Below are 26,431 nucleotides of genomic sequence, written 5' to 3'. Positions count from 1 at the left end.
ATGTTAAAAACAGACTTTATAACATGTCTAAAACTCGTACAAAAATATTCCGTAGATAGATTGAAGACCTTGAACAAGTACAGTAACTGTTATTTATTAATGTTGTTGTTGTCTCTCTAACCGCTTCAGTTTGTCGGTATATGGTCACATGCGATATGTATTCAGATATCATCAACTTGAAGGTAAACTAGCTAAGACATGCAAATATCTGTCTCATCTAGCAAGCATCTAAATTTGATTTTCAACTCTTTTTTCCGCACCCGAAGCTTCGCTTTTCAACTTCTGACCTTGGTCAAATCTCAGCTTGAGAAATTTACGAGCATGTATGTGAATACTAATGTCGCCTCAAAAATGACATTTCACAATTACTGTGAAAGTGATTACTTGAAGCGTACGGAAAAACAGTATATCATGTCATTACTATACCCTAAACGGGTGCAAACAAGGACAGAAGACATTTTAGAAATATCTTATAAGGACATGACACTCAGCGGGAAAGTCAATCGACCGACTAGTCTGCGAGCAGAGGGCCGCAAGACAGCAACAAAACGGTACAAAATAGAAAGCCTAAACGCCAAAAAAAACGTTAAAAAAGCAACAGCCGTAGCCTAACTTCTGCTTGGAGAGTAAGCGAGCTCTAGATGACTCACTCACTCACTCACTCACTCACTCACTCACTCACTCACTCACTAACTCACTCACTCACTCACTCACTCACTCACTCACTCACTCACTCACTCACTAAATCATCCTCTTAACCGCTTCAAAAATAGTATCATACCTAACTTAAAGCAATCATTCCTTGTCGGTTTGTTATTACAACTGGTAGCTGCCTTATTACTAAGCCGGTTAAAGATACCGCGGGATTGAGGCAACTCATTCACAGGCTAGCTCACTCACTCACTCACTCATTCACTCACTAAATCATCCTCTTAACCGCTTCAAAAATAGTATCATACCTAACTTAAAGCAATCATTCCTTGTCGGTTTGTTATTACAACTGGTAGCTGCCTTATTACTAAGCCGGTTAAAGATACCGCGGGATTGAGGCAACTGCCCCGTGTGTCCCACGCCTCAGTGATATGCTAATGAGCTATTGTCGAAGCAGATCGACTGGTGACATCTCCCTCCCACATCGTACCTGTACGGGTCATCCCATTCACACACACCTGGTGGGGCGGAATACCTGTTACCTCCGCTTCCCACGGACTGAAGATTCAACCACACCGAGCCATGCACAGGTAGCACATGCTGGTTTTGAGGTAAGCAAGCCGCAGCGGTTATAGTTTGACACATTTATGTTGTGAAATATGACTATCAGAGCATTAGAAGTTTAAAACGTACGATTACTTCCTCACAACTGAACCGATGGGTAGTAGCTTATGTCCTGGGGCGGTGTCATGGCAGACACTCCACCGACTCGACCAAGTGTTAAGCGTAAACAGCCTAGAAATACACCTTACAACTAAACAAAATGTTGTACTGTGGTCAGGATAGGAAGGGTTTTTGCTACAGAAGTATTGCTACAAGTACATTGCTTCCAAGGCTCATCAGTACAATCGTGCTACAAGAAAGGAGGATTACTAATACGTACATGTACAACAGACAATACCAAATGTATAATGAGTAACTTGAAACGCAGTAATTGATTATTTGCCAAAGCCATGTAGTCCTGTCAACCGTTCTGTCAATGCCTGCCCAGCCTTACACGCATTCCTGTTGGCATTAGCATCTAATTAGAAATGGAGCATGTCCAAACTGGACCTCAGATAACACGGGTCATGCCAGTGCACAGAGTCAACCTCTTGGAAAGTGAGGTCAATAGAGGAACCAAAACATGGCGTCCATTAGACACGGTTTCAATGACAAGGCTCGAGCGAAGGGTGTAGACTGTAGAGGCTTCTTCCATACACATTGACACAGAGGGTGATCACATAGCCTCTCCCTAGCAGCAAATCAATCTATGAGATTGCTCAGTCATAGGTATATATGGCTTAGGAATGACACAGGTATTACTTTTGCCGTTGATCTATGCAACCAATATGGCTCCTAGTGATATAACACGTACCTGGCTTATGTACCTAACTTGCGTGACTTTTTAATGTCTGTGGACATATAGATGGAAACGTAGTGCAATTTCTTTATTTGACTGTCTATTTTGATAACACCTACATGAGTGCATAAGGTGCTGAGTCATACGTCACGACATTTATGCCCGTATTTGTTGCTTGCCGAACCCATGGAACGTGGCTTTAGAGTTTTAGGAATTAAAAGGTGACTGCTTTACCCCACGGGTGAACAGAACTTTCAAGACACTAATGATCTTTTCATGGTAATATGATACAAGTTAGTGCTAGATTTAGTCTTATCAAGGTCTTATAGTTTGCCTACTGAAGTTTTAGGGTTGTGCTACTGATCGACATTTTTGCTATAATGTGAGTTAATACACATAAACGGAAATTTATGTTGCAAGCAGTGCTCGAAATTACCAACAACAGATTGTGCAAATTAGGCATAACGAGAGTCGTCTGAACAGGAAAATATTGCAGACTATGTAAAGAAGTCTATGATGATATATAACATACTAAAAGTTTCTACTTTTATTATGTTATATCTAACGTTGTAGGATGGGACTAGGTGAGGTAAGGTGAACTTTATATCTATTACCTAAGTATATTTATTCGAAAACGCAAAATTCTGCCAGCATTCGAGTCAAGAATTTAAGTATCGACATGCTGGTCCGTAACATGCATTGGCATAATACCGGTCATAAGCCTTATACCGGTCGATTAAAAATAGTGGAACTTAAAGAGATCTACACATGCAACAATAGTTATTTCTGAGGTATGCACACTTCAGACATCTAGGTGTCCAATACATCATTTACAAAGCATCGATAACAATACATTCGAAGACAACAAGGCCAAAAGTTTTCAGGTCATTTTCGGGGCAGGCGAGCTCGTCGTGGGACAAACACACTGTCACGTTCATCGCCAGATTTGTAGATAATAATCACATGTGCTCACGGCACAAGACGAGCATGATTCAACAGCAATCTTGAATTTCTTTTGGTGACCTACAACTCGTGTAAAAGTGTGAGGAACCGTTGCATTATCGCCCGGATCTACGGCTGAATGGGTCAAATTGAACGTACGCCGCCATTTTCCCGCCATTTTTAATGCTACGGCCAGCAGTAAAGTTTTACGTCATAGCGGTTGTGACGGACCAAAATTAAATGAACATTCTTGTCAGTATACGCCCATTTTCTCATGACTTTTTGTATGCTCATGCAGATTTTTGTTTTGTGCAACTACTAACAGGAAAGAAAGGAACAACAGAGGATGTATAAAGGTACATAGCGGCAGTTAATTGTGCCGTGTTTCGTTCGACCGGTATAGTGCACCCCCTTCCAACCACGCGCCCGTTCTCCGTGCAATTCCGCGGTGTGTTCCAATTACGATATTATGTTTTTAGCAGGACCAGAGAGACAAAATAATTTACACAGAAGAAGTGGCAAAGGTAAGCTGTAACAGCAACATGTAACTGGAGAAAATGATGCGTTGATCATTTGCCAAATTAGCATTGCTTGAGAAATTGCAGTAAACCGACCGGTATTATGCCAATGGATGTTACAGTTGACTCGTTTTGTTGACGCTTGCTGTGTCCAGGTCAGTCTGAGGCATGTGGTCGGCTAGAGGTCACTTCGCCCTGAGCAATAGTTGTAACGGTCATTTCACTTTCTTGTAGTGAGATGGTAACTCAAACAGATATACAGGTACACACACTCGCGCGCACGCACATACACACACACACACACACACACACACACATACATACATACACACACACACACACACACACACACACACACACACACACACACACACACACACACACACACACACACACACACACACACGAACTTGCAAATAAACTTCATTATGTTTATACACATATATCAGCTGTGTTTTCTACCCTAATAGCTATGAAATGATAGTCAATTGGTACTATATATCTGGTCACCGTGTCTCTCTAGCTATACTATAGGTCATTCAAGGTGATTGTAAGAGATACATTCAACAGCCTGAGGATAAGATGTAATCAGTAGACATCCAATCATACAATTGACAAGAGCTTTCACTGCGAATGCACACTTAGAGTGACATGTACATGGTTTTAGGCACAAATTAGACTTTTATAAAAACATAACCTTTTTATGAAAACATAACCTTTGCTACAACGGTTTGGTTGAAATAAGTCAGGAGTATCTACAGACCAGACTCATAATGTGTATGACGTCAACGTTTGTTTTGGTTTCTGTTTTTGTTGTTATTCAAGTCGACAAGTTAGACTCAGGTATATTTTGTATACAACCAGCTCGGTCCACTGACTAGTACCTGCTTGGTTTATTGTTTATTTAACAAGTACTCTGGGCGAGAACAAGAAAAATGTAGTAAAGCTTTGTCTTGCCTGGCGGACCTTTGAATATCAATATCAGTTCCCAAAACCACATTGCACTGAGATGACTGTAAGGAAAGATTGAGACTTGATGTTGCTGCATTATGAGATAAAATACAGACTCTTAGGTATTCATTTACAAGCATATCTAAATTGCATTACAACATATAAGGAGCACTGTCATAGTAATAATGACTACCACTCCGCTCTCCCACCTCCACACACGTACAGCTAATTTAATAGCTATAAATACGAACAGACAGAAGTGTTATGTTACAATTTTACAGAAAAAGTGGTCTTCTTAAAGCTAGTGATCAGATGCAGTGCACACAAGGTATTTGGTTGGATCTAACTGGTGCATTGAGACGTGCATTATGCTTAAGTCACAACTATGTCCCTGTCATATGCCCCCTAATGAGACGTTGCCTGAGGACAAACGGTCATAAGAACGGAATCCGGCTTTAATTTCCAACTCACGAGGTTTAAACCGACACTTTTGGGGAAATGTTTGATATACCTACAGCTACAGACGTAGCTGTTATAATAATGTTGTAGTGCACACGTATGAAGTAAAGTCAAGTCGATTAAAATCAGTTCAAAATTTGTTTCAGTCGTCCAGTATTCTATCACCACCAGCAACATTCGCCACCTTACTTTCGCATGATTTCATCATGATGAGGATTCTTTGTGTCAGTAATCTCTTTTCAGGTCACAAAACCCAAACAAGAAGAAAGTATGGACGAAGGTCTGTAACTCACAAGCAGAGTATTAGTCATTGTTTAACGCGTTTACAAACACATTTCGCCGTCTTTCTGGTCTAAACAGCTGTGGCCACGATGTATTGGTGACGCCGACATCTGGAATTGAGTGGTAAGGGTGGGAGAATTATAGTACTGAACACATTTACATTATTTTGGGCCAACTTGGGTATAAAGATAGACATTGGCAACGATAGGGAGGCCTTCTGTACTTCGTGCTCTTGTGTTCGTCCTTTTGCCACAATTTCTTGCACACGTCAAGTAATTATTTTAGTAACTGTATCATTTGACAGACAGCGTAAGTTTCGAGAATTTTCAATTACTAGTATTTTTGTGTAGGACAGAAGCATTAAACGTTAAATGCTATCTTTGATTCTTTTGTTGACCGGCCGCGTAAATTAGAAAACCGTAAAGCCTGTTGTCAAAATAGTTTTGCACTATGAGTGTGCTATTTGATTTATGGAAATACAGAGAATGTTTTATTGTGACTCGCTATTCTATTTTCTTTACAAAAGGCAGATAAGTCGCGACATGCCACAAAAGTATAGGGAATTAAAATTTTCCGCATTCTATTTAAAAATTAGTAACACCGGGCATTTCCAAGATCATGGAGGTATTTTTTTCACTTTAGTAGATAATACTCTGTAATTGTTGAACAATGACGGGTGGAATCGTCTGATACTCTGTCAAAGCATCAGAAAAATTGACCGAGCCTGACCCCTGCGATTACATGACCTGTGACTCATATGCAACACTCCCCCAAGTAAAGATCCTTATCTAGTAGTAAATAGTACAATCATACACCTGGGGAATCTCACTGTATGTTGAAAGATGTGCGAAGTAAGGATCTATCTTTACATCATGTCACGAGTCTTTCCACAATTTTCTTACCGTGATTTTTCTTGTATAATACATGTACATGGAACTCGTGTGCTTCGCAACGGTAATGTGTACAAAATTATTGAAGCATACATGTCTAGAAGGCACAATGCAACACATGTTCTATGGTGCTTCAGGCGGTCTTTGAATATCGTCAAGATACAAAGTGGCTATAAATATCCTTTGTCCTGCGGTAAACGTAACTAAGCTATCTTTGTTGCCCAAAAACATTATTTAGCATAGTACCTTTACGTTACGATAGGGATTTTAAAGAATAAATCGTATATATGTTGTTTTACAGGTATAATTTGTAGTAGCAAGAGAAAGATTATGGCAGTCCGGCTACCATTGTTGCATTTGCTGAGCGTCGCCGCCATCTTGTCTTACGTCACACTGACCTGTGGACAGATCGGAGGACAGAACCCCTATCTGGATCCCAGAAGCCAAATAATCGCCGAAAACGGTAAGAAAGAAAAATGAAAATACAATAACCTCACAATATTGGATTCAAATGCACAGTAAATACAACCTATGTTCCCATGAAAGCTTTAATAGATCAAAGTAATGAAAATGCAAATAAGCATATGTACAGTATGATTTTCAACAATAGGAAATGTAACATATATTGATATTCAAGAACAGCAACATGTCAAAACGAGTAAATACAACTGTTTGCAATACGCTTTGCATTAAAAAACTGGCGAATTGTACTACAGAATCCTATCCTTTGAATATTACCCGTTTGTCGTGTTCTTAAACATATCGATGAATACACAATTCGACGCTGAAAATAAACACCGTTTTAAACATATTGATGAATCCCCTACTCGACGCTACAAATAAATATAATTTTAAACATATTGATGAATCCTCTACTCGACGCTGCAAATAAATACCATTTTAAACATATTGATGACAAATCGCTACTGAAGATAGATAAATAAAATAGTTTGTAAACGTTCTCGTACTTGTTATGTTTTATACCAGTCAATAAAAGTTGCTGGTATTCCCACCAAGAATGATTTAGTGTGGAGTGATTATAGGTTCTTTCTGGATAACTATAACGGCCGAGAAGGTAGTCATAAATACCATGTTTGCCACCACGCCAGTCCCCCAGCAGGAGCCGTTGATAATCCATGAGCCGAAGGACGTGGTGTACGACCCTGCAGGGGAGAGGAAGTACGCCGTCATGCAGTGTGCGGCAATCGGCAATCCTGAACCAACTTACGAGTGGGAGCGGGACAGGGTTCCGGTGAGTGACGTTGCTGAGTCTATAGAATATGCATTTATCGTAAAAAACTTTGTGACGTAATGTCCTTTTTTTTCCAAAATAATCTGTATAATCTGTTTGTGTGTTTATTTGCTGCTAGATTAAAGTAAATTTATTATCTATCTCTACAGTAGTAAAATACCTGCACAACGCACAACTTCTTTTCTATCAACAGCAGGAAAAGCTGGGCCTTCTGAACAACTTTCAAGTCGCTCAAACCTTGTCACGTCAACAAAGCAAAAAAAATTCTATTCCTATTTCACAACATTGTTGCCTAAAACAAAATAACTTTGTGTTATAATGCAACCATCATCTTTCAGGCTGAGGAACAGCATCTAATTGAGCCAGGCACCTTGCAGAATCCAATGAAAGTATGAAATGTGTTAAAGAATGCTCGTTTAACTTTCTGCACTGCTGTTTCTCGTGTTCTTGAGATGAAGCGTAACGTTGGTTATGCATATGCATGGTAACTGAAGCGGAGCGCTTTGCCTCTTACGTAGAAGTACTTTAGAATCTGATAGTGGCATGGCTTCGAAGGGACGCAGGTTCATTGACAGTGACTGACACGTCAAGGAAGTGTCCCACTAGTGTAGACGTGACACTGTCATGATAAAACGAGCTTTACTTAAAGCACCAAAAGCAAGTAAATTTCTGTTGTATGCTGTTGCATCACGGCACTTGGAGGTGTATGAAAGCATGGCTGGCAGGGGCAGTGGGTTCAAACATTATACATACAACAAATGTTTGCTCAAGAAAGACTTTGCTTATGGGGTGTGTAGCAAATGATTATACTGTTCGTGGTGAAATACAGGACCCTGAAGTGACACTGCTTTCTTTGTCTACCCGTGTGACGTGTGTTGTATAACCACAGGTGCAAGTTGGTGAGAGATACTCCATTGTTGGCGGTAACCTGACCATAATGAACCCCAGTAACACGACAGATATCGGCAGCTACAGGTGCACCGCTATCAACTCTGTAGGGAAGGAAATCAGCAGGACAGCCACACTCAAGTTTGCATGTAAGTTGTTACATGCAAAGTTGTTAACTGTTAGCCATTGGATAGCACCTACTCTCTAGGACGCAGTGGATTATTAGGACGGCGATAGTGCTGAGCAAGGCCGATCTTATATTATAGCCTCTGCATATCAAATTGAGTTTTGTATGCCTAATATGGTGTTGTTTTGCACCATTCTCCTACGTATAGTCCTTGTAGCATATGGGTGGCTTTGCATAGGAGAATGTTGTGTCTATGCTGTTTAGTGACTCCGACTGTTAACGATAGATCTAGAACAATCCAATATAACGCTAACTCGCCAATTGTTCATTACCTTTGCCAGAATGGCTAAGGTTATGTTTTAGGCTTGTGAGTCTGTGTGTGTGTGTTAACAGCATAACTCAAGAAGTCTTGGATGAATCCCGATAATATTTGGTAGGTGGGTAGGGTTCGGGAAAACGAAGGTCAAGTTCGATAATGGGCCTTCTGGCGGCTTGCTACGGTACTGCAGCAGAATCTCAATTTTTGATATCTCGTGTTCTGGACATGCTGTGGTTATGACTTTTGAGTGGTAGATAGCCCTTGGGGCAGAGAGTAAGTACTATAAGTTTAGACCCCCTAGCGGCTTGTTTGGAACTGCAGTCGCCGATTTCCTTTCAAACTTTGGACGAGAATAACTCGAGAACGTGTTGATGGATCGTCACGATTTTTAGTATGTAGATAGCCCAAGTAATGTACATTATGAAATACAAATTATGCAAATCAGCAACTAATTTGCATAATTAATGAGGAAAGTTTATAAATCCGCTGCATTTCATGATAGGACTTTCAAACTTGTCACATATATAGATGAGAAAGAGAGAAAAATCAATCCATATTAATTATGCAAATGACGACCTCATTTGCATAATTAATGAGAAAATATAAACGTGTTGACGGATCGTCATGATTTTTGGTATGTAGATAGCCAATGGGAAGACTTACATGATGGAATTCAAATTATGCAAATCAACAGCTAATTTGCATAATTAATGAGGAAAGTTTGTAAATCCACTGCATTCCTTTATAGGACTTTCAAACTTGTCACATTTGTAGCTGAGAAAGAAAGAAATATTTATATATATTAATTATGCAGATGATGATCTCATTTGCATAATTAATGGCAAAATATGAACATGTTGACGGATCGTCATGATTTTTGGTATGTAGATATCCTAAGTAACAACTTACACAATGAGATAATAATTACATAAATTAACAATTTGCATAATTAATGCGGAAAGTTGATAAATCCACTGCATTCCGTGATAGGACTTTCAAACTTGACACATATGGAACTGAGAAAGATGGCAGAGAGTAAGAGGTGTATGTTTGGGTCCGGTAACATCTTTTCTTGAACTGCAGGAGCCGGTTTAGTTTCCTACTTTGAAAGAGAATAAGTCAAAAAGGGATGACAGGATCATCATGATTTTTGGTATGCTGATAGCTTAAGTGATGCTTGATACAATTTAATATCATTATGTAAATAGGGATCTAATTTGTATAAGCAATGGCGAAATGTTATGAACCAACTCCGGGCATATAAAATAAAATGTAATGAGTAACACATTTATGTCTACAGACATCATTCTACATAACAAACCTGGTTTATTTGGCAAAGGTATGTGTTCGTGGAACTCTAGTTCTACTTGTGCTATACCAGAGACTCGTAAAATCGTTATCAACAACTAGTTTTGTTCTATCTAAACCCGTTGATATGATTAAATAAATTATTACCACAGTTTTTACTTGTAGATAAAGAGCCTAATATCCGCTTTTGCATTTGTCCACAGTTATTGGAGAATGGGACAGATCTCGACGCGACCCGAAGACAGTAAACGAAGGCAGTCTGCTGACAGTGACCTGTAACCCTCCCACTGCTCATCCAGGTTTGTGCGGTTATATTGTGAAGTAATGTTTAAACAAGACACTTCCACACACTGGAAAGCAAATTGCTTTACCAGTACATGACAGCAGTGCTAAGTGACAGATTCAGATTCTATCATATGAAATCCACTCTGTAGTCTTATCTTACTTAAGTAGAAAAGCTAGAGACAACTTGTCCAAGATGCGTAAAGCAGCTACCCTCAACTGAGTTGACGATTGTGCTTTTTTAGGTAGTTAGTGGCAGTGCAATGTGGCTTAGCTGCGGCTCGTGTTTTTTTGAAACAATCACAAAAAATCACAATCACAATCACCCCCACTCTTCTCGGTCAGTGTATTAGGTTCTTTTACGTGGAGAGGTTGGACGCTTAAGGCTTACGCCTCAAGTTCCCTCATATACATGGCCGCCGACTTTCTGCCCAGCTCTGAAAGGACTTGTCACTCCTTTACTAGCCATATCAAGAATCGCCTGCGAAAGTGATAGAATGACCAGTACATTTTATGTTCAGCCTTGAGGTACAGCTGGTACAAAGATAACAACTTCGTCATTCCGGACCACCGTGTGCACATATCTGACCTGAACGGTGACCTGTACATCGCGTCTGTCCGGGAGTCTGATGCCGGGTCGTACCAATGTCGTGCGACAAGCGCCGCCCCGAACTCCAACTCTAACGGGAACACCCAGGATCAGTTCAGTCCTCCCACCGTCGTCACGGTCAACAACCAGCAAAGTATGTTGAGCGTTATAAAAACATTCAATTCTCAACGAATGCATCTCAATACGATTTAAGATTTTCAATTTCTCAGATATCATTAGCCACAGTGTTTAACTCTATGAATGTAATGCGTTCAAAGCGTGCACAATGTTCAAAGCTAGGAATGTTTCAGGCAAATTTTATACTAGTCACAATGCATATGTCTAGATATTAAATCATATGCCTTTGATATCTTAATGGTTTTAACAAGAAAGGTGTCAGACAATTCTTGTAATGTTGAAAGCATAAAGGTACATCTATCTCTATGTTCTCCAGATCTGTTTGACACCCAGCCCTCCATGGCCTTCCGAGTGGAGGACGTCACGGTTGTACGGAACCCGACTGCGGAGGAAGACGAGCAATCTTCTGTTACCATAGAATGTTTCGCAACCGGAAGGTAAAACATTTTGTTTGTTGGTTGGTTGGTTTTATTTGGATCTCCATTATTGATATATTGTACCACTATTCTTTCTGGAGTCCGTAACAATTCATATACAATAAAATAAGCAACAAAACCTATAGAATTTGTGATTAGAAAAAGTAACAAAATCAACAGGGGTAACTTAAAGTGAACGGGAGAGCAGAGGTCAATATGAAATATCAAAACCATTATCTGGGTTTCGTATGCAGAAGTTGAATATGAATAATGATTAACAAAAACATAATTGACTTGAATAAGTCCTTTCTCAACCTCATGCAGGATCTGATTCTGCCTTTGTATTAGGTAGCTGATCTTTGTTTTACAACAAACCACATGCAGAAAACATTGCGAACTTTCGTTTTAGAGGCATTTCTGAACACATGTTGTAAAGCTTGATAAAATGTCCCCTACATGTTTTGATACGTCAAAGTAACATTCTTATGTTTGTTTCTTGCAAAAATCGAAACGTAGCAATCATGGGAGGTAGAGTTGCTTAAATCTAAATTTCTATATCACATTTTCCGCCTGCCTGACATTACGCCGTATTCCCAGACCGGTTCCGACCATATCCTGGGAGAGACTAGACGCCCCCCTCCCCCCGAAGGCCAGACCTTCCAACTCCAAACTGGTCATTACTGACGTTCAACAAGAAGACGCAGGAACCTACAGATGTACTGCCAGGAACAGTCTGGGATCAGTCAGCGACGAGGCTAGCATCATTTTGAACTGTAAGTGGCGGAAAATGTTGTTCTGTTATGTTATGCACTGCAATCATGCCGATGGATGTAATAGTTCCCTTTATTACCTACCGTAGATTCCACTCGATATAGTCCACTGGTATTGTAGTAACTGAAATTTTTATAATACAACGTGCATTTTTAGTATTAGACTGTATCTTCTGCTATGTATACATTGCCATATACTGTCACTGATGCAATTGTTGTGCAATAAACCATCTAATCTAATCTATAACGTTATAACATACCGGTTTGCAAAATATACAGTGTTACAGGTATATCGTCTTTTTTCACGTTTTTAATATCGTCTCATGTTAAAGAATAACGACGAGATTGTTCAAAAGTTACAGATATGGATACTCAAGGGTTTTTTCCATTTTTTTCAGCACCTCCTGAGTTTTTAGGTTTTATTCCGCCAGAGTCGAGGGGGAATGGAGAAACTGTGCGGTTTCAATGTCCACCGGTGCGGGGAACTCAACCTCTAAGGTAACAAGATTTCGTGCATCTCATAAATCAGTGAAATATTTAGAGTTCATCGTCTGTCTTGTTCAGTAAGTGTTCAGTAAAAGGTCATCGTAACATTACATGAGTCCGATAATTACTTCTTGTCACTCTATGGTGAGAGTAACTAATGTAGGTAAAATATATGATTACGAAATCACAGAAAATTTTAAATTTGTACGACTAGCTGTACCACCTTTGATCTCTACTTCCTGCCATGTGCATTCCGACAAGTCTGGCCTTTGCGATCATCTTTCCATTCACTGACTTCCTTCCTGACACTCTATGGACAGTGTTTTAGATAACTAAGGACACACATCAACACAAAAAAAATTCAATGTCCATTGTTGATTTTATTAACGTCTATGACACTACAGGCATCTACATTTCAATTTATTATGCATGTGCAAAATCTGATGCTTGATACGGTACCTTCTTTATTCTTACTAGATACTCGTGGTTTGCTGACGACGAAGCGATCACCAGTGACATCCGCATCAAGGTCGGGGCGACTACCCTGACCATCAACAACATCCGCGAGTCTGACCATGGTCGGTACCAGTGTCACGTGGAGAACGAGTACGGGTCCGCACAGGTCTCTGCCGAGCTGTCTGTCAGCGGTAAATTAACTGTTTAAATCATTAGCATTTCTTTAATGCGATGCTTATAACTCGCACGAGAGTAAAATGCAACACTATCAATACATGTAATTATATCTAATGATGTGGGTAAGGTAGTCCTGTGGCTACGTTTTTTTTACTAAAAAGAATCTGAAGTTTCTGGGTATTAAAGAATCCTCAAACCCGGTGTTGCGCCCTTCGGAAAGGCATCTATTCCCTCACCCGATTCAGGTGAAAATCAGTACCGGGCATTTTCTTGGATCGGATATAAAGCCACATCTCGAGCCCACCGCACTTATCGAAAAGAGTATTGGTCCTTCCTGGTGTGAGTGGATCAAACCTTACAGTTTTTTGGTCTCTTGGTTGGCATCGTGAAAGTTATAGTCACCTGTTATGTCAATCCTTCCCCAATAGGGTATATCTCAATAAATAAGATAAAGAACGTGTTGTCCATTTACATGTACCGGCCCATTTTTACAGACGTGCGGCCGAGATTCTTCTCCCCAGTAACCAGCGTGCTGGCAGTGGAGGGAGGTAAAGCCGTGTTACGGTACAGCGCACGGGCCGCACCCACCCCTACCATCCAGTGGAAGAAAAGCACCTCGAGCTTACAACAAGGCGGCAAGTGAGTAGAGTCTGCAATACGCACGATTTATATGTTTTTAAACAAAGCATTAGTGGTCACATTTGAGAAATGGAGAAAAGACAACGTCAGGAAGACAAGAAAAGCTCATATTGAGAACATTTGCCAACATATTACACTTTGTATTTCATATATGGAGTACTAAGGCTTATACGCACGACAATAGAGATTTTTTTTAGAGAAAAATCGTTTGTAATATTAAATTTCATGTAATGTGACAATGATTGTCAAAAAATGAGCTGTCATTCAGGACCTTCTGTAACCGAAATAGGACCTCATCTCATGTTATCTATTTTTTTTTAGGTTTCTAGAGCAATATTCAATACCTCTAAGCTATTGTTTAAGGTAACACAATGCATCATGTGTGCTTTGTTTTTCAGATATAACATAACCAGCCAAGGGTACCTTGAGATCAATGACGTATCCATCAACGATGCCGGGTTGTACACAGTGTCCGTCATCAACGATCTGGGGTCGGCAAGTTCCACGGGGGAAGTCAGGGTCGTCGGTACGTTCATGCAAATACGTCAAATTTCGAGTTTGTAATTTTATGAATTGGCAGCCTATGAGAACACTGATTCAGAAGCAGAAAGGACAATTCAAAAGTTTGTTTGGCTCACCTGATTTACCACAGTCAATACCTACGACTTCTTTCTATGCTCGCTTCACTCCAGATGCCACGGTCATAACGACAAGCCCCTCAGATACAACCATTGATACCGGAGGACTGAAGACTCTGCGGTGCACAGCGCGCACAGACAGACGTTTGGACGTCACCTACAAGTGGATGGTCAATGGCAGAAGACTGGAAGTCAGCGTTAACGCCAGCACCCAGTACTATGAGAGGGTGAGCATATCGATGTTGTTCGCTTTTCCAGAAGATCTAGGGAATATATGGTATTTGAAAATATACATGTAGCCCGAAAGTAAAGGTATCGCTTTTTTTCGGTCGTCATGATTTACATATAAAGCAACTGTGTTAAGATGTATTCTTTTTTTTGTAACATGCATTTTACGTGATTGCAGTGTTGGGGGAATGCGTGATGTAGGTTCACAAATGCATAAACCAATATTGTTAATTTTGACTTAACCACTGGATTCAGATCTTCCAAAGCCCCCTGCTTACAAAATAAGTAAGCGGTTGCTTCTTACATGTATACATTACAAAACATTACTTTGTTCATCTGTTTTCCCTTGCAACAGGGCTCAAATGGTGACCTGATCATTAAGAACGCGGCCCCCAGTCTGTCCGGGACCTACACCTGCTCAGCTGAATCAGGTGGTCTCACTGTGCAGGCGTCCTGTAGCGTCACTGTCCAAGGTAAGCTAGCAGGCGTTCGATTACTCCCCCGGCCCCATTTCTGTTCGTTGAGAAAGAAATTGAAAGTGATCTTTAGGTACTTAAGCTCATTGTCAAATAATGGGGTGACAGATAAGAGGTACGCTATATACGTATATACGTACAGTATTTACAGGTTCATTGTACAGGTAAAATTGACTGCTTACGTTCCAATTTTTCCGACGTTATCATCTGTCTTCCTTGCAAACTGGTATTCAAACCTACAATAGTTGCCGAGTCAGTTTTGTCCTCTCTGCAAGAGGCTCGACGCATAAATGTATATTTGATCTGGATAGCAAGCTAGTAGGTGACAGCATCCGGGTAACGATGCAAAAAGATGAAACGGTACAACCTTGGTATTTAGAAGCCGACGGTTCTTTTACGTATTTTGAGCGTTACATAGCAACTATCAAAATAGTTGTTACGTAATACTCATCAATTTATTGAGATGCACATGTATCACCATTTGTCCACAGGGCCCCGTGGAGCTCCGCTCGGTGTAAAGACTGGGGGGATGGGTTCGAACTGGGTGGAGTTGCAGTGGTTACCAGTTCCGCAAGGCGCCTCGGCAGTAGAGTACCTCATCGAAGGTGTTGCGATCCCGGAGCCAAAGGATCCTCTTGCACAAGAAGTATGGGAACAGGTCAAGCGTGGGTCTGTGAGCGGCCTGAGAACAACTAGAGGTACGATTTCCCTTCTAAGAATTGCTTCGCCATTGGTTAATAGCTGCCAAGCCGGGCACACGGTGCTGTTTCAGCTGGGTCTAATTTTTACAAAGAGGGGTTACTATCCTTTCCATTTTACGTGTTCAAGGCACTTCTTCGAAAACGGGAGTCCATTTTACGTCCCTTCCGAACGACAAGTGCACTCCCAACCGAGATGTCCTTCCCAGAATTGAACCACCCAAAGATACCTAAGATTACCTCAGAACTGCAATAGTTGAAGTTTTCAGACGATTCGACGTTGGCAAATTTCAATATAACACATACTGTACTATAATCACATCCGATGAATGCATTTTTCACTAGCACTCCCGTCAGGCACGAAGTCAGTCAACATTTCCGGTCTGAGTTCCAACACGCTGTACAAGTTCCGGGTCATAGAGCTGAACCCTTACGGCCTGGGTGACCCCAGCATCCCGACGGGAGAGGTCCGTACTCTACCTGCACGTAAGTCTCTTTATCTATAGATGTTTGTTTTGCTAGTAAATGCATAAATCCTTGTTTATAGGTATTGTAAGGCCTTATCATATTGCAGACCACTTTTGCAATTCGTTCGCATGTAACACATAACTTGTAGAGGTGCCGTGTGACCTGTTTTGTCTTGTTAAGATCGAATACATAAATAGATTAATAAACATATAAGACAATTCCTATCAAGGGAATGTTGAGAAAACCGGTTCTTTTGATAATGTATCCAGCTCTCCAGAGGACAATCAGTGCATCTTTAAAATGTAGACTTTTACTAAAACTTACGAAAGCTGACACTGTCTCTATATTAATATTCTAGCTTCCTGTTGTGAATAATGATATGATTTTTCATCAGCTCCAACAAAGAAACCAGTTGTAGGCGGAGGTGGTGGAAACCGTGAGGACTTACTTATCACATGGAAGGTAAGTCAACCAGTCACGGACCGCTAGCGCTACTTTGTTACAACGGGAACTTTCTTCCAAGCCTCTTTAAAATATGCAATTGCATGTAGATTTACAGCATACTCTGAAATAAAGAAAAATACTGTTCTCATCCAAACCCCTGTCCTAACTGTAGAGACTGTAAAAACTATTATTGGCCAGCACGGGGGTCGAACCCGCGACCTTCGCGTTATCAGCACGACGCTCTAACCAACTGAGCTAACCGGCCAGATGGCTGAGAAGACTTTATGACATGTTGCCTTCTTTGTTTTATTTCATATTTACTTATTCAAAATTATGAATTCTAATTTAGCATTAGGAGGTAACTACAGGATATTGCTTTGCGTGCTCTTTTTGAAATACTAGTACAAAAATACTAGTATACTAGTATGTCCTATCTATCTATTGATCTCTACCACACATAAGTGGTGACACCTTCAATGTACTTTTATCATGTCATAATTCCATATCTATCCACCTAGGTCAATACATTTATAATGCCACGCAAGAAAGGAACTGAACCGTTTCTAAATGATTTTTGACAAATGTAATGTCGCAAAGTAGCATAGAAATACTCAGTATGATGCATGTAATAGTTACCTACCGTAGATTCCACTCGATATAATCCACTATTATTGTAGTAACTGAATTTGTTGTAATATAATGTATATGCGTAGTATTAGACTGTAACTTCTGTTATCTATACATTGCCATACATTACCACTGATGCAATTGTTGCGCAATAAATCATCATCATCATCTTTTTCCTCTCCTGCCAGCCCTTTGAGATGAGAGACTACGGAGGCCCGGGGTTTGGGTACAGGGTGATGTTCCGGAGGAGGGGCACCAGTACATGGGGGACTCAGGAGATCAAGAGGAATGAGAGCGTCGCGCTGGCGTCATTTGTGCACGGTCCTACCCAGTACTACGTACCGTATGACGTACGTATACATCTTATATATATATTTTCTGAGTAATCACAAGTTTTCTGTTATGTCGAAAGACCTTTAACAGTTGTAATGGTTCATAAAAAAGGAGTTGTATACTAGCAAGAAAATCGTTTTACAGTCAATCTCGCGACTGCTGCAAGTTATGCTGTTATTATAGAATGTATAATGGCACGAGGCAAATACACCTGAACAACAATAAAACATTACTATTTGGAAAAAGGGGGCGAAGATACACTCTACAAATCTGCATTGATGATACATGAAAACGTTTTTCTACAGGTCAAAGTTCAGGCCTTTAATGACCTCGGCAATGGTCCGGAGAGTGATCAGGTCACAGTTTACTCCTCAGGAGGGCGTAAGTATACAATAGTTGTGCTGTCATTGTCGGGAGTTTTAATTTCTTTATCATAGTTTATAATGTATATTTTACCGAACTACATTCTTTGTCCTCTTCTTAGGTAAATTTTGCATACTGGGTACCACATTAATGTTCGAAGTCATCTATATTTTGTGTGTTTGTTTCACACATGTTGAATTACAAGGCACAATTTCATAAAATCTGAATAGAAAGCACTGGGTTAAGGCAAAGACCAAGCTGGACTACATGTGGTCTTCCCCTGTCTAATTTACCAAGAACTAGCAACTGATAATCTATTGAGATACTCCTTCGTCTTTACAGCTCCAGGTAGGATAAACGCGGTCCAGGTTCTGTACACCTCTCACTCAAACGCCACGCTTTCCTTCGGACCACCACAGTACCGGGGCAACCTGCTGTATTACGTCATACGGTACTGGAAATCTAACGAGAGAGCCAACAGTTCGTACGACCCCGTCAACTACCAGGTCGTGCCGATTGAGCAGGTATGAGCAAGAAGGTTGTCCTCATTGGTATGACTCATTCCACTGGGGCAGCGACCATTTTGCATGATACTATGAAGTATAACACAAATCTAATATAGGTCGCAATGAGGTAGCAGTGCGATCGTTGGACAATGGAATGGATTGCACGAGTCGAATTATATATTTAGACCTACAGGTACATGTTCCAATGGCATCGCCTGGTCTGGTAGCTGTAAGTTATTTGTACACCCCACTGAAGTGTTCTCCATCCATAACAGGCTCGTGTCAGACCAGTCCGCTATACCGAACTAGAACCGCTCAACCCGTACCTCTGGCCCATCCCTGCCGACGAGGAGCCGAGGAGGTACCGACGGAATCCCGACGACCCACACGTTCGGGTACGAAGAGCCGAAGCCGGGCCCCACTATGGCGTCGTGACCGGTCTCGCTCCGAATCAGCAGTACCGGTTTTCGGTAGGACCATCTTAATGTGTTCAATCAGAAAGTTATGTTTCTAGGTCGACTATTTGCGTGTTTACTTGTTTGTTTATTTGTATCTATCTGTCTGTCTGTCTGTATATCTTTCTGTCTCTCTCTGTTTGTCGCTGTATGTCTCTTTCTCTATGTCTCGCTGGCTGTCTCTCTCTCTCTATCTTTCCCTGTGTGTGTGTTAAGTCCCTATGTGTGTAAGTTGAGAAGTTGAGGATCAATCTTTGTGTTTTTTGTATGTAGGTGTTTGTTAACAAGTTTAAGGGCATGTTCAACAATTGACCCACTACTCTTGTAGGTTAATCTACATGTATACCATTTTAATGTGTTAATAATTTCCGTGCAGGTCCGAGCCCGTACAGACGGAGGCAGGGGTGACTATAGTAGAGAGGTGTCAGGTACAACGTTAGCAAACGCCGCACAGTCCAGAGCGGCGGCCGGGGGCCTACTAAGTAAGTACTTTTCAAAACTTCCGAAGTGTTTTCCATAGTTCCCGTTCGATTACTTTCCATTTGTTTTCAACAATGAAGTCAGATATTGCACATAGCAAATTTAGAAATAAAATGAATTTTGAATTCTGATATTTGCCCTCTCCTCATCAAAGACCAACCGTGGCTGCCGACGCTCCTCTGGGTGTTCCTGGCTCTCCTGATCCTCCTGGCGCTGCTGTGCTGCTGTCTGGGGTGCTACTGGTACAAAAACGTGCGGCCCACCAAGCTGAAAACAAGCAAGGTACTAGTACTCTCATATTTTCTTCAATAGTACTAAGACAGTTTGAACCGCCTTTCCAATGGATTCCTTTTTTATCATAGAGACAAAACCCTCACTTTTCGCTTCTATTTTTGCAGAAGCAGAAACCTGCAGAAATATCACTGGATAACATGTCGACCAACAGTGAGTTCTTAGAACACTTCGTGTTTTTAGTATGTATTTCACAGGTCATTACTGCATTAGTTCATCTGTTCATCGGCACCTTTGATGAGGCGTATTTACTCATTAATACACTCATTAATCGTACGTGCGTTTATAGCACTCGTTTAAAAGTACATATTTCATTCCTCTTTAATTTTTTTAATGAAATGCATTATCTACAAATGTTACTACATAGTTACATGTACCAGGAAATATTCAAATACAAAAGCAATATGAACTTTTTATCTTTTTCCATTCAGGAATGACGCACGCTCATAAAAAGCAGCTCCTTCGTCACAAACCCAACCTTGTAAAGACGGTAGATCCGGAACCAGTCATAACCCATCTGGTCCAGAAGGAGGTTTGTGGTTCTTTCTTCCTTAGATAACGTAGAATAATGATCTTAAAGACTTCTTAGTGTTATATATTAGTCATTTGTGGTAGATAACCGATCACCAGATGAATGACACAAAGACAAATTGTCCCCGAACAAGAACTAGACTTATATTATCCACGAAGGACTCTTTTCGGCACGCTTCATAGAATGAGAGATAAACAGAATCTGTCAACAACAAAATTCAGCCGGCAAATAGCATTTTACTCAAGCAACGGGATATGATACTGGAAACGGTCAGACATTCCAGATAGCATTCATTTTTGTTATAATTCGTCAGTGACACTAAGCAGATCTGTTTAAGAGCAAATTTTATATCTTAGATAAGTTATATCTTTTAATTGATCACTAACTGCTATTTGGTGTATCTTATTACCTGGATGTTTAACCTTCATCGACGGAACAACAACTCATCCTCCAGGTCCTCCCGAAGAGCATGGCGGGACAGATCCGGAGCCCTAAGAAGCCAGAAGAAGCGCACGAGAAGCTGCTGACCGTGCTGCCGTCCCGCCCCGACCAAGCCTTCTTCCACTACTGTGATGCCGTACGGAAACAGGACTCTAGTCTAGCCGATCAGCTGGAGAGGAAAAGTAAAACATCAGCATTTCGTTCTTATCGTTCGCTCTATGTATTGTCTTTGTAATTTTGTATAAAATTTTACTTTCCACACCACAAACAAGACTTTATCCCATTATTTTACTAGTAAGAGACAGATAGCTACTAGTTAGATAATGTGATATAATTATCTCATGTGATAGTAGTTAACACGATTTTCGAAAGAAACACTTTTTTGAACTACAATAATGTGATAAATATACAGTGCTCACAAACAGTTAGTATGTCAAGCAGATATACTGGTATTGCGGATGGAAATTCGACACATATTCTTGGTGCTCCGCTTCTTCTTCTTCGGCAGGAGTTAAGCTAGATCAAGTTAAGGTATAATTACTGACTACTATACTGTTTGCTTGCAAGTGTAGCCCTTCTGGTATTAACTATTTTCATGTCATCACCTCAGCACCGTCCATCAGCTCAAGCGTGGAGAACGGGGTGTTCAGTTCCATGCCGCTGAAGACGCCTTCCGGGTCAGAGGGCGACAGCATCAGTATACACGGTGGGTCCTAGTCTATAGCTACTGACTTATCTTCATTGTATGTACGTTCATGGAAGTAGGTAACACAACAAACAAAACCTGTCATTATTTGTAGTTTGGAAGGCAATACTTTCCGTTTGGGACCGCATCGTAAAAAGCGACACCTAGGCTGCAGTGCGAAATAGAACTGGTCAGTATTTCCATGAGGAAGATGACAGATGGTCATTGGAAAGTCGGCTGTGATTATATCTTGGCTGTGAATAGAAAACCTTGTTATGTAGATGGTATTGTTTAATGGGTATGAACTGTAGCACAATTATCACCTGCAGCTACTCGTGAATGTATCATTTTCATGACTTATCAACACAATCAACAAGCATCTAAAAGCGTACATTCCACCATTCATGAACAACAGATGCTCTTGAGACGAAGATGAAGTATGAAGACTTGAACAATAGTCACTACTCCATGGAACTGGACCCAACCGGCCCCCGTGCGCGGTCTAAACAACGACTGGTCAGCTCCTCAACAGAAGACGGTTAGTACGGTTACCTCTGCTCTCCCTCTTTCTAACATGTCATGGGTGTAGTGCCAAGGCTTTGGCTTCTGAAATGTACTTTGAAAGTTGATAATTTGATTACACAACATGTACATCTTGTAGAGCACCCGCCGTCAGTAGTGACTCCAACTTCATCGTCCGACAAGCACATATACGCGGAGGTCAAGGGGAAGAAGGAATCTAGCAGAAGACCACCTAGTTCTGGACAACAGAACAGAGCCTTCCAGGGCGACGATACTGGTGGATTCTACGGTCGGTGCTGCAGTAAAAATCAGACAATATTCCTACTGACAAGACTGCTGTAGCATGTGGATCATCATTAACAGTTGCTTTATTTCAGACCTTGTTTTTCAGCATGCGGTCGCATTATATTGTTCTGCATGGAAATGCATGCAGCGGGTGTTTTCTTTAGCTTCTAATGTTATGCTTTCCAGGATAGATTATAACTGGTGGGTCTTCGCCTTCAAAAGTGCTGGTTGCTTTGCATCAGTCAGTTGAAGTTATCTGATAATACAGTGCAGTTAAAGTATAACCAACCCTTGCTTCTGTGTTCTGTCGGTTTTGTGACTACAGGTTGCTTGTGTCTTTCGCATGGCCTACACTATAACCATTCCTTCATACCTAATACTGGAGTATTGTAGGGCATGATATAATAACTCCCATGTGCCTAAAATGTTTGCAACTATTTGTTTAGCATTTTACGTTATAGACAACGTTACGAGAATTTGTCATCTGCAGAAAGGTGGCGCTCAGTAGTCCATGTTACCTTGAGACTGTTTTCTCACAATCTCTTCAAAACGAAGCATTTTTTGTATGTTGATGTTTGGCTCTCTTTTGATTGACTGTCGTTCTTTTAGGAATAGGACTTCTTATCATTTCGAGTCTCATCATAAATTAAACTTGTGCATTACAGACGATACAGAAACGAGTCCCAAAAGCTCCCGAGAACACACCAACGAAGGGTTTGATGACTACGAGCTGGATCTTCCACCGTATCCGGCCAGTCAGAGGGCTAAATCTAGATCTGGATCCAGCCAACAGTCGCCAAGAAGCAGTGAGAGGATGGATCTAGATCTGGTAGACAACCACAGGGGTCGCGCGAAATCTGGATCCACTCAACAGTCACCGATGAGCATCGAAAAGATGGATCTACAACTGGCTGGTAATTACGATAAACCCTAATCAAAATCTAGGAGCTGTTAAGAAATGGTGGAGGTTGTTTGGTTTTTAACTGTGTTGTTATTGAGCCAGGGGTTGGCAGGTGGCTTGAACTTTCAGACATATTTTTTTATATATATATAACATATATTGCTGTTAATATTTACCTATTACCCACACGCATACAAAGAATATGTTACAAATGACAACTTGGAACTGTATTTAACAAAGATGTGTGCTTTTTTACAGAAGCTGATCCGGTAGACATGACACCTCAGTTCGCGGCTCCATCCTTTGAACCTAGGCCATCACGGCGACAGGGATCCCTGGGTCCACCGTTGGGTCCTCCCCCTCCAGTACCTGTCCCCGTGTCAAGGCACACACCTGTATCAGCACCTGCACCTGTATCAGCACCTGCACCTGTATCAGCACCTGCACCTGTATCAGCAACCGTTCCTAAATCTGTACCCGAACCTCTATACTCCACTCCTCCTTCTATCGAGCCACATCCGTTCGAGGCTCAGTCGGGACAGAGGGTGACAGCAGAGGACGGGTGGCCTGTTATCATTGAGGTCTACGGGCCCGGTAAGACTCTTTTAAATCTGCTTCTGATTGTAAAAGTAACCGATGAAACTATTGCTATGTCACTCACAATTTAAGAATGACTGCAATCTCCATTAACTATGTGACGTTATGTACAGAATACAAATTGGAGCTATGTCTGCCATCATTTGATAGAATAAGTGAAACGACCCGGAACATCACAAAAGCAGGAGAGGCACATGTAGACTTTAACACATAGCCTGACTGATTCACGATACATGTCTCTTATGCTTGATGGCCAATTGGGAACATCTATGGAGACAACCATTGCTAGACTCAGAACTGTCTGTTATCATGGCGTTGGAGGTGTGATGACTGATATCCACAATGATAGAGTATTCTGAGGTCCTATAGCTATGGAGTTTCAGAGTTAGGGAGAATGTGTAACACAGACTGACGTCTCTTCTTGTCCCCATGTAGCTGACGAGGTACGATGGCTGTACGAAGGCCGAGAGTTGCCGAACTGCACTCAGTACCAGCAGGAGTCGGAGTCACCGGAGTGTCACCTGCTGCATATCAACGGTGTGAACCGGCAGAACGCAGGCGTCTATACCTGCCAGGGCACCGTCTACGGGGAGGGCACCGTCTCGTGTGACGTCATCATCGAGATAGCAGGGACTAAGTCCAAGACTGGCTCTGTGAGTAGCTATATTTGCTTCTGATGTGGTAGAAGTATCAAAGTAGATAAAAGTTAAAAGTTTATATCCTTTATTGCACATTCATGCCCTATCGGGATAAGTAGAGGCATATAGATACAAAGGTCGTCATACAGTATACATGGTTTCTAAGACTAATCTAAAATATGGCTTTTAAATGGCGATATTGTACATTCTAGATAAACAATAAGGTTTGAGGTCGTGTCTAGAATGTCCATGCATTGTTATATTGTTTCAATGGCCTTCCATGTGACATGTGTCTCTCTTGTGATCGCTGGAAGTCTATTTTCTGGTGTTATCTGAAAAATTATCTGTAACGTTATAGCCAGAATATCCGCCATCCATTCGGCGTTACACATCAGCTTCGTGGACACGCGGCGCGACAGCAGCTGGTTACATAGCATTAAAATGCCTGTCATACAACCTTTGAAAATCTAGCTGTAAGCGTCGTTTAGAGATATATAATAAAGATGCTCCTACAGTGCTTGGTGGCAACAAGTTCAACTTTATGATAGTGACAGAGAAAAGAGAAGATGCAGTTTTTCTCTCCTGTGTAACAGTTGCTCCCCTTATTTTCACACACAGTACACAAATATGCCGATCTACGATGACGACTACAGTCTGCACCCACGTGACGACTATGACGACCGTGATCGTCATTTATCATCACAGGTCTAAATTCGTAAGTGTATCTTAAGAGCGTGTCACTCGCCGTCATGACCAGCAGGGGTGTTTGATTTTAATTTGCAGAAATTCTATGGCGTTCTGTTCAATTCCTAGAGATTTCCTTGCCTCAATGACAAAACAGCAACTTGAGAGGAATCTGAGAGGAACCTGTTTGTTTTAATCACAATGTACATAGTGGTAACTATTTCTTATAAACTGAATTTGAGTGTACAAATTGTTAATCAAAGTCTTCCCATGACACTGATTTTACGATATCAAATCTTGTTTTAGTCTTGGTTTATTGCTTACTATGAATATTAGGTTTATATATTCACATTTAATATTAATATTGTAGAAAAGTTGTGTTCAAACTATATTAGAATACAGTGTTCATTTTAATATCTATTTTCCATATTAAATGAGTGTACTTAATCATGTAATTCGTAATCATTCGGTGCCAATGATGCGGTCTTCACCACCGCTGCCATGTGTTGTCGGTTTGTTTTGACTAGACGTCTGTCTGACTGTTTGTCAGATTATGATATTGTACTTAGATCACCCACAGACTAGTCAGTGCAATTTCAAGTTGATAAGTCTAATCTCTATAAAGAGGCACCGGTATGTGATTAATTTTGACTTTGGCTACGACTTCATTTCGATCCTTAATTAGCTTGATTTAAGGTGGCGGTCAGCCTAACGTTTGCTTAATTTGTTGCAATATTCATAAACTTAGGCTGTGCTTTACAGCGATACCATATTCTTGAACACAAATATATCATGAAGTTCAAATGATAATATGGTGGGGTTATATGGTGTAGTATTTACGAGTCCGGAGATGCCATAGTGTAGATATTGACAACGTACGTTAAACTGTACAATTGTAAAGACTCATTTTCATGCGCTCATGCCTATTTGGAGAATAAAATGCTTTTTGACAATCAGCGTGGCTTTGTATATGTGTGTACATTTTGTTTGTATTTGCATTGGTTATTCCATTAGTCAAATCTGTGTTAGGTATGGTACTTAACAGCGCAAACGCCCCATCTAACGACCAGAGATATTTCTGCAGCAGAATCAACTACATACTACTGCTGAGATCATACGGACCGCCAGGTGTCGCCTTGCCCCATGGGTCCATTAGCTCGTTGTTTCAATTTAATGACATTTGCATTATTGTCTACA

General features: G+C 40.9%; 1 protein-coding gene and 1 non-coding gene across 2 annotated transcripts; one reads left to right on the top strand and one right to left on the bottom strand.

Moving 5' to 3' along the window:
* The first annotated feature begins 5,311 nt into the window (after positions 1 to 5,311).
* On the top strand, positions 5,312 to 26,190 carry LOC118422793 (contactin-2-like). Its single transcript, XM_035830552.1, has 34 exons — positions 5,312 to 5,328; positions 6,397 to 6,558; positions 7,205 to 7,347; positions 7,686 to 7,736; positions 8,237 to 8,384; positions 10,193 to 10,288; positions 10,793 to 11,014; positions 11,315 to 11,435; positions 12,012 to 12,187; positions 12,583 to 12,682; positions 13,148 to 13,317; positions 13,798 to 13,942; positions 14,341 to 14,468; positions 14,635 to 14,807; positions 15,164 to 15,281; positions 15,776 to 15,982; positions 16,328 to 16,468; positions 16,845 to 16,912; positions 17,710 to 17,871; positions 18,160 to 18,235; positions 18,560 to 18,741; positions 18,999 to 19,193; positions 19,555 to 19,660; positions 19,813 to 19,940; positions 20,057 to 20,102; positions 20,381 to 20,481; positions 20,936 to 21,104; positions 21,533 to 21,628; positions 22,023 to 22,145; positions 22,269 to 22,418; positions 23,080 to 23,328; positions 23,574 to 23,909; positions 24,348 to 24,565; positions 25,169 to 26,190. Exons 2-34 carry the CDS (start codon positions 6,426 to 6,428, stop codon positions 25,259 to 25,261), a joined length of 4,770 nt encoding a protein of 1,589 aa, XP_035686445.1. The 5' UTR covers positions 5,312 to 5,328; positions 6,397 to 6,425; the 3' UTR covers positions 25,262 to 26,190.
* On the bottom strand, positions 17,086 to 17,159 carry Trnai-gau. The gene has a single exon. It is a non-coding gene; the product is annotated as a tRNA-Ile (tRNA).
* Positions 26,191 to 26,431: the final 241 nt, after the last annotated feature.

The sequence above is a fragment of the Branchiostoma floridae genome, chromosome 9 (assembly GCF_000003815.2).
Source record: "Branchiostoma floridae strain S238N-H82 chromosome 9, Bfl_VNyyK, whole genome shotgun sequence".
In the NCBI taxonomy this organism is placed as follows: domain Eukaryota; kingdom Metazoa; phylum Chordata; class Leptocardii; order Amphioxiformes; family Branchiostomatidae; genus Branchiostoma; species Branchiostoma floridae.
The sequence above is the reverse complement of the archived record's forward strand: the minus strand, read 5'-3'. Positions and strand labels throughout refer to the sequence as shown.

What these genes read in the sequence shown, in the direction of transcription:
- LOC118422793 (XM_035830552.1), top strand. Translation starts at nt 6,426, where the DNA reads ATGGCAGTCCGGCTACCATTGTTGCATTTGCTGAGCGTCGCCGCCATC. An exon ending in CGGGGAACTCAACCTCTAAG is followed by an intron (nt 12,683 to 13,147) that starts GTAACAAGATTT and finishes TATTCTTACTAG; the next exon opens with ATACTCGTGGTTTGCTGACG. An exon ending in CATTGAGGTCTACGGGCCCG is followed by an intron (nt 23,910 to 24,347) that starts GTAAGACTCTTT and finishes GTCCCCATGTAG; the next exon opens with CTGACGAGGTACGATGGCTG.